At 41.6% G+C, this 9,015-nt stretch overlaps 1 protein-coding gene across 2 annotated transcripts; it reads left to right on the plus strand.

The window, feature by feature from the left end:
* On the plus strand, positions 1-8,535 carry LLPH (LLP homolog, long-term synaptic facilitation factor). Of its 2 annotated transcripts, none has more exons than XM_084810573.1 (3): positions 1-99; positions 6,183-6,381; positions 7,160-8,535. In XM_084810573.1, exons 2-3 carry the CDS (start codon positions 6,192-6,194, stop codon positions 7,321-7,323), a joined length of 354 nt encoding a protein of 117 aa, XP_084666699.1. In that variant the 5' UTR covers positions 1-99; positions 6,183-6,191; the 3' UTR covers positions 7,324-8,535. The 2 variants fall into 2 exon arrangements, with proteins under 2 accessions (XP_084666699.1, XP_084666700.1); XM_084810574.1 differs by having other exon boundaries at positions 1-44.
* The last annotated feature ends 480 nt before the right edge of the window (positions 8,536-9,015 follow it).

Genomic DNA, 9,015 nt, shown 5'->3' on the forward strand with positions numbered 1-9,015 from the left:
GCGCAGCTCCGGAAGAAGCGCCGCGGCTGGCGTGCTTCGGGAAGGTACGTCTGGGGCCCCGAAGTTAGGGAGGTGCGAGCGGCCAGGGCGCGTGTTCAGGTAAAAGGGGAAGCGGGCGGGGGGTTGCTTTTCTGCTTGCGCGTCCTCCCTTCCCTTCCCTTCCCTTCCCTTCCCTTCCCTTCCCTTCCCACTTTGGCTGAGACTGCAGGTGGCGAAAATCTATGTCTAAGCCCATATCGTGGAGCCCACCTACCCAGTTACTCGTCATAAACCAGCCCTCAAGAACATAAGGACAGACCCTTTCCATCTGACGTCACTGTTTATAATTTTCCACCCCAACCCCATACGTACCGTATATAAACCTGAGATTCCCCATAATACTCCACGCATCTGGTCCAGTAGGCTGTAGTCCACCAAGGTTTATGCCAGAATAACTGTGTTCGTCTTTAAGGTGCCACAAGACTCTTGTTTTTCGCCAGTCTGGTGCCTTCCTGACCATTAGCCATACTGGCAGGGTTTGCTGGGAGTTTTGGACTTCAACTCCCATCAGCCCCAGCTGGCATGGCCAGTGGTCAGGAAAGCTGGGAATTGTAGTTCAATACATCTGGAGGGTACCAGGTTAGGGAAACCCAGTCTATATCCAGTGGCCAACCAGATGCCCATGGGAAGCCCACAAGCAGGACATGAACACAAGACCCACCCACTGTCTTTATCACCCAGAAATTCAGAAGCATATTCAGTCTTCTAACACCGGGATGGGCAGAAAGTAGATCCCCAAATTTTTTGGACAGAAGCTCCCAGCGTTCTTGACCATTGGTGATGCTGGCTTCTAGGAGTTGAACTTCCCAGGTTAGGGAAACCCAGTCCATATCCAGTGGCCAACCAGATGCCCATGGGAAGCCCACAAGCAGGACATGAACACAAGACCCACCCACTGTCTTCATCACCCAGAAATTCAGAAGCATATTCAGTCTTCTAACACCGGGATGGGCAGAAAGTAGATCCCCAAATTATTTGGACAGAAGCTCCCAGCGTTCTTGACCATTGGTGATGCTGGCTTCTAGGAGTTGAACTCCAAAATATCTGGCGATCTATCCTCTGCCTCCCCTGCTGTTTCAGATGGTTGGGTCTGGCAGCACTCTTCATTGGGGGGGGGGGTGCTAAACAGAATCCATACCCCACTTAACCTTCCCCAACAAAAAAAAGTGATTCTTAATGTGGATGTTCAGCACTCCTTCAGCACAGGCTGCTGCAGTGCACAAGTATCTGAATACAAGAGCCGTGCTGCATTAGAGAGAAGGTCCACCTAGCTCAGTGTCCTGCTTCCCACAGTGGCCAAACAGATGCCTCTGTAAAGCCCATAAGCAGAACATGAAGGCAAGAGCTCTCTGCTCTTTTTGCCACCTTTCCAAACACACAACTGGTATTTAGTGCCCAGTCTACTGCCTGTCCTCCATGAATTTGTCTAATCCCCCTTTAAAGCCGTCTCAGGTAGTGGTCATCACATGTTGTGGTGGTGAATTCCATTAATAAATGAATTATATGTTGTATGATGAAATACTTCATTTTATCTTTCATGATTCTATGGCCAGTCAATTTCATTGGGTGATCCCTAGTGCTAAGAGAGAGGGAGGAGGAAATGGGTATTGGTGAAGTGTGTTGTTCTGATTAACCTGATTTTGGAGAGAGGTTATTTATATAAATAGTGGGCCTATTTTTATGTCATGACAGCCTACCATGGCTTAATATTCCCTGTTGGTGCCTAGCTTGCCATGTCATGCAAACCCAGGCAGTAGGGGTTTTCAAGGGTTAGACAACCCTCAAATAACCCTAAAACAAGCTGTGGGTTATTTGAAGGTTTTCTAACCCTCAAACAACCCCTCCTGCTTGGGTCTGCATGACATGACAAGCCATGGCAAGCCCATGGAAAAATGGTGCCCATGCGCCTGGCTCAATGCAAAAGTTCCCATGGGTAAATTAAGCCATGATGTGCTGTCGTGTTGTGCAAACCAGGTCATTATAAGAAAATAAACAATTGGGCTTAGTGGTGCTGTTTCTGTGACTTTAACAACATCGTGCCAAACAAAAATTAAGCAGCTAATGCTTATTTTTCTGTGATTGGAATAAAGGGTAAAAAAAAACCCCACCCAATCCTCTCCAATTTAATGTTTGTATGTGAGGTTGCTATTTAAGGCACAGGAGCATGGCTGTTTTTTAAAAGGTGGCAACCCTAGACCAGCCCCTTGCCTCTTAGAAGCAGGCTATGTGTGGCTATATTATGCTGTGCTGATGTTAAACAGTTCATGATGCTTCACTCTATTCTGACATCATAATTGTTACGTTCATACACGCATAACAGTGTGTAATATCTTTGTCACATTCTTAGCTTTTGAGTTTTAATTTTTTAGCATATTCAAATGGATTTCTCTTACGTTAATTTTATTGGTAGTTTTTCCAAGGCTGCAGTCCAACATACACCTATGTGGAAGTCTTATTGAAGTCAGTGGGACTTTCTTGTTAGTAGACATGTATAGAATTGCTCTATAAGCCACTCTTGTTTTCTTAGGTTTTAATTGTACTTACCAGTGTTAGGCAAATATTATTCTTGCAGCTGTTTACGTACAGAGAAAAGGTTCTTGTATATGTGTAAAGGGATTTTTGAGAAGACAAAATATAGGATGTAGAATAACCTTTATCACCATTTTCCAGTATCAAATGTCTCTAGCCATCATATATGGTAAGAGTCAGCTTTCACACTTTGACAGTGCCAACAATGACCATTTCCAGTATTTTGGGCATCCTTGTATCCCTTTATCTTATGAACAGGGCTGTGTGTAGTCTGTGCTTCTGGACAGCTGTAGAAAAAACACAGCTTGATACTTGGCACAAAATCAGCATCCTGAGAAGATTTTAAAAATAAAGGGTATGTTTTGGACCTGCAAAGACCGATTTGAAAGTGTGTAGCCCATGCTGTAGACCACACTGTAGACACTGACTGAAGAGATCTCCAGAGCCATAGTGGGAGCTCAGTAGGATGTGTAGCAGCTGGGACCTCTAGTTGTCCTGCATAGTTTTTGGAAGCAGGAAAGAAAAAGCAGGATGGCACCAATCACAGGAAAAGGAAGGAAAGAGACTTACAGGTGCACAAGAAAACTCCTTTTTAAGTTGAGCTCATTGTGTTTCAAAACTAGTACCAAGGAAGAATTTGTTTTGAAATGTGTTGGAAATCTATTAAAAAAGACGATTTAAAAAGCTATGAAAATCTATATAAAAATATTTATCTTGTGCAGTTGGAGATCACCTTCGTTCCTTTTCCTGCATAGTCTTTGGCCTTCATCGTGACTAGCTGAACAGTTCTGCCAAATAAGCATGTTATATGTTTGGTTTATTGATTTAAAACTTTTATACTAATTTGCCACACAAAATGTACACAGCTATGGACAGCAAAATATATTTTAAAAGAAAGAAAAGGCAGAAGTGCTCAATTCCTACTTTGGCTCAGTCTTCTCCCCAAAGAGGGTTTATGAACCCCCTGGCAAAGGTGAAGTACAGGCTGAAGGGGCAGGATTGCAGTTTGAGATCAATAGGCATATGGTCAAGGAACACCTAATTACTTTGAATGAGTTCATATCTCCAGGGCCAAAGGAACTGTATCCTGGAGTAATAAAGGAACTAGCAGAAGAACTCTCAGAACCACTGTCTATTATCTTTGAGAAATCATGGAGGATGGGTGAAGTGCCAGGTGACTGGAGGAGGGCTAATGTCCCTATCTTCAAAAAGGGTAAAAAGGAGGAACCTGGGAACTACAGACCAGTCAGTCTGACATCAATCACTGGGAAAATTCTGGAGCAGATGATAAAGCAATCAGTCTTTAAGCATCTTGAAAACAATACAGTGATTACTCAAAGCCAACATGGATTTGTCAAGAACAAATCCTGCCAGATGAATCTGATCTCATGTTTTGATCAGGTAACCTCCCTTGTGGACTGTGGGAATGCTGTGGACATAATATACTCAACTTCAGCAAAGCTTTCGACAAAGTGCCCCATGATATCCTGATGAGCAAACTAGCTCGAAGTGGGCTAGATGAAACAACTGTCAGGTGGATCCATAGTTGGCTACAGAATCGGACTCAAAGAGTGCTTGTCAATGGGATCTTCTCAAACTGGGGAGAGGTAACGAGTGGGGTACCGCAGGGCTCAGTCCTGGGCCCAGTGCTCTTCCACATTTTTATTAATGACTTGGAGGAGGAGGTGCAGGGAATGCTGATCAGATTTGCGGATGACACAAAATTGAGCGGGATAGCTAATACCTTGGAAGACAGAAACAAAATTCAAAGTGATCTTGATAGACTGGAGCACTGGGCAGAAAACAACAGAATGACATTTCATAGGGATAAATGCCAAGTTCTGTACCTAGGAAAAAGAAACCAAATGCACAGTTACAAGATGGGGAGTACTTGGCTCAACAATACTACAAGCAAGAAGGATCTTGGAATTGTTGTCGATCACAAGCTGAATATGAGCCAACAATGGGATGTGGCTGCAAAAAAGGCAAATGCTATTTTGGGCTGCATTAATAGAAGCATAGCTTCCAATTCCCAGGAAATACTAGTTCCCCTCTACTCAGCAGTAGTTAGGCCTCATCTGGAGTTCTGGGCACCTCACTTTGGTAAGAAGGATGCAGACAAACTGGAGTGGGTTCAGAGGAGGGCAACAAAGATGATCAGGGGACTGGAAACAAAGCCCTATGAGGAGAGACTGAAAGAACTGAGCCTGTTAGGCTTGAGAAGAGAAGACTGAGGGGAGAGATGATAGTGCTCTTCAAGTACTTGAAAGGTTGTCACAGAGAGGAAGGCCAGGATCTCTTCTCAATCATCCCAGAATGCAGGGGCTCAAGTTAGAGGAAGCCAGATTCCAGCTGAGCATCAGGAAAAACTTCCTGACAGAGCAATACGACAATGGAACCAATTTCCTAGGGAAGCAGTGGGCTCTCCCACACTGGAGGCATTCAAGACGAGGCTGGACAGCCATCTGTCAGGGATGCTGTGACTTGGATTCCTGCATTGAGCAGGGGGATGGACTCGATGGTCTTATAGGCCACTTCCAACCCTGCTGTTCTGTGATTCTATGACATAACTTCAATGGGTTGGTATGGGAGAGTGCCTTTTTGTTTGTGGCATCCAGATTGTGGAATGGTTTCCTAAAGGGGCCTTGGCCTTCATTGTTCATTTTTAGAACAATGCTGAAAACCGTTGTTTTAGTGGGCGTTCTTAAGCTAAGGTTTCGAACAGTCCTATGCATGTCTTCCTATAATTAATTCCCAGTGAGTTCAGTAGGACTTACTCCCAGGTAAGCGTGTATAGGGTTGCAGCCAAATGTACCTTGCCTTATAGCTGCTTTTACTACTGCTTTAAACTTCCATTTCTAATGTGTTTTTCTTTGTATGTGATCTGTTGTTTATTGTTTCCTAAAGAAAACTTGTAAGATCCTTTGAACATGTATTTATGTGGAAAAGCGAGGTATAAATTATACAGGTTATTCATATATGTATATGTCATAGAATTCAGGATATAGTGGGAGTCTTGTCCACACATGTACACTAATGGTTCAGCGCTGTACATAGTTAGGTCCATTTCAGCCCATTGATTTCACTGAGCTTAAGTGCACCTAACTCTTCATAGGATCAGCCTAAGTCTTGACTATCTGTTTGTATGTACACTGGTGGTAAGAGATGGGATTATGCCAGCATTGTAGTAAAATTTATCCTCACATATCTTTCATCCTTGCTGATACCAAAATTAATGGGTTGGATCCAGATTTAGTCATGCTTAGAGAAGACACACTCTCATTTATTTCAATCTGTCTACTGTATGTATAGCTAAATCTGGATCCAACCCAATGGGTATTTGTGGTTATATAGCCAATTGGTCAAGGATGGAGAACCTGTGGCCTTGTTGGACTCCAACTCTTATCAGCCCCAGCCAGCATAGCCAGTGTTCAGGAATGGTAGGATTGGAAGTCCAACAACATCTGGAGGGTCACAGGTTCCCCACCCCTGCAGTAGGTGAGACATTTACACTAGCTGTTTACTTCCTGGCATTTGGGTGTATGGACAAGTCCTGTAATGCGTCCGGTTTTGCAGGGGTTAAGTGTTGCACTTTATTTTCCTATTTATTGAAGCAAACCAAAATGGCAAAAAGCATGAGGAGCAAATGGAAGAGAAAGATGCGAGCAGAGAAGAGGAAGAAAAATGCCCCCAAGGAACTTGCCAGGTTGCAGAGTATTCTGAAAACAAACACTGATGTTCTAATGGATGAAGTAAAAGAAATCGCAACTGTCATTCCTGCTGAGAAAGTCACAGAGAAAAAGGATCCCAATGGTGAGTTGGCCTATTGTTAGACTTTGCTTTAAGAAGTGCAGCAAATAGATTCTGAAAAATTGGAAACAAATTGGTGAGAAACATGTTATACGCTTTGCCTAATTATACCCTCTTCCTTTAATTCTTTTAATGCACCTGTTCTCATATTACCATTTGCTTTGCAAGTCTCTCGACATCTCCACTAAGGAGATTTGTACTATATAAATGCAGCTGCGTCCTGGGCCAGTGTTACAGTTGGGTTGATATCAAATACAGCCTCGTGGTGCACCATATAAAGTATTTGTAGAAGAAATATACCACACTCTTATATGTATTTTGATTTATAGTGTTCCTTATCCAAGTGCTTTGCATGGGGTAGAACAATCTATGGGACCAAGGGGTTCACTATCTGAAGTTAGACACTGGGAAGACAGAGAAACAAAATTTGTTTATAAAATATAAAAGTGGCTCCCCAAAACAGACCAATCCTCCTGTTCCCAATCCTTTAGGCCCATTACTCTCTCCTTTTTTCCTATTTAAAATTGTTCTACCTCTTTTCTTTGAGAACTGTTCCTTCTACCTCTTTTCTTTGTCCTTTAATACAACACATACATGCACTGTCTTACCTCCATCCTCTCTGCAATTCATTGCTTTCCCATCAATGTTAGGATAAACGAAATAGCTGAACCATTACCTTAGTCCTCCATCATCTTTTTATTAGCTGTCAGCTCTTAAGAGTTTTTAACAAGCTGATACAATAATTCATACAGCTCACTTCTTTATGCGCTTATTTTTCCAGATGGAAGTAAGATGGACATGGATACCAAAAGAAATCAGAAGACTCTTCTAGATGAATATGGACAGTATCCCGTATGGATGAATCCCAGGCAGAGGAAGAAGCTTAAGGCAAAGCGTAGCAAGGGAAAAAATAAGCCCAAAGTACCAAAGGGATTAGCATGGTAGAGTCTGAGTGAATTTTAAGAAGTAGACTGAAAGACTTCATATAAAAAAAGGAGACCCTCCTCTCCCAAATTAAGCCCATATCCCTAACCAGGGGCAAATTACTACTTCTTTGTTTCAGACTCTTGGAACTGTCACTTTGGGATATAGTTCATTTAATAAAGTTGCATTTAATATGCGTTTACATGTTGTATAAATTAGAATACAATCAAACTAATCATAGTGAATACAATCCAAAATGAGTGAAGTAAATCCTTTTTAAAACAATGGAAGTCAAGTGCCCAGTCGTTTTAAATCTCATTGATTTCACTTTCCATAGAGGTTGCTGTGTTAGTCTGTGCAGCAAAAACTTTAAGGAGTCTTTAAGACACCTTAAAGACTAACAAATTTATCAAGGTACAAGCTTTTGTGACTGCAGTTAGTCTTGTAATGTATTATAAGACTTGTCATCATTACTGATTTCAGTGGAATTTAGTCACTAACTCTCACTGGATTGTGCTCAACATAAGTAATGTCTGTTTCAGTTGGTAGTGATACAACAGCAAAATTCAAGTATGTTCTTGTTATCTCTAATTCTTTTTGAACATGTGCTGCTATTTGGTACATACGCAAACCCACTGAAATAAATGGATTTGAGTCTGTGTTGGATGGTGACCAACATCTACATTTGTCAGTTAAATAGCCTAATTAGATCTTTCTTTAAATATTAAGGACATGATTGATCCCACTGATTTCAGTAGATAAGAGCTAAGCATATACTGTGTAGCCAAACCTGTGTTTTTTCTTCTCAAGTTTCATTGTATTCAGTGGGGCTTTTTTTCCATCTAAGAGTGCATAGGATTGCAGCCTTAATTAAACAAAAACCAATAGGACTTTAAGGCTGCAGTTCAGTATTCACCTTTAAGAGTAAGCCACTGTAAGGCTGCAATCCTATGCACACTTACTTGGGAATAAGCTCCATTGAACTCAGTTGGACTTACTTATGAATGAACATACATAGGACTGTGCTATAAAATGCTCAGCCTCTGGGTTGTACCCTGAATATGCAGATTTTAAAAAATACAATAGATGTGACAGGATTTAATGTTGCAAAATTTGCCATATGATATTGGCAAGTTGGACATTGTACCTTGAAAAACTGAAAGTGTAATGTAATCGGGCTTTATTGCTTGAGAGTTTGGGCCAGTTTCTGAATAAATAAATGGCTTACAAACATTTAGCTGTCTTACAGGACTGTAATGTTAGTACAAGAATAGAAATAAGAAGCTCTCTTCATATTTAAAAACCTGGCTTTCATTAGGCCCCCAAGGCAGTGTACAGCAAACATTAAAACACATTCAAATAAGAAGCCAAATTTCAGCTATTTCTGAAACCTAAGATAGCAGAATTATTTCTGTATTAATAACTATTATAGGCTGAATGTTAACAAAAATGTTTTTACCACCCATCAGAAGCTGAACAGAGGTGGCACCAGTCTAACTTCCCTAGGGAGGGCATTCCGCAGTTGGGGTACTGCCACAGAAAAAAACCTGTCCTTTTTGTTATCTTTTTGATTGTGTTCTTCACATTTCTCTGGTGGTATCCAGTCTTCTAGATGTTGTATATCAACTAGCACTTCTGTATGCAGTGTGTAGCTAAATTGCCAGCAGGTTCAGTTTAGTAGAGCCACTATTGAGAGTACACAGATAAACTGAT

This window comes from Heloderma suspectum, chromosome 7 (assembly GCF_057233095.1).
Source record: "Heloderma suspectum isolate Gila_16-S chromosome 7, 16-S_ref, whole genome shotgun sequence".
Taxonomy (NCBI): domain Eukaryota; kingdom Metazoa; phylum Chordata; class Lepidosauria; order Squamata; family Helodermatidae; genus Heloderma; species Heloderma suspectum.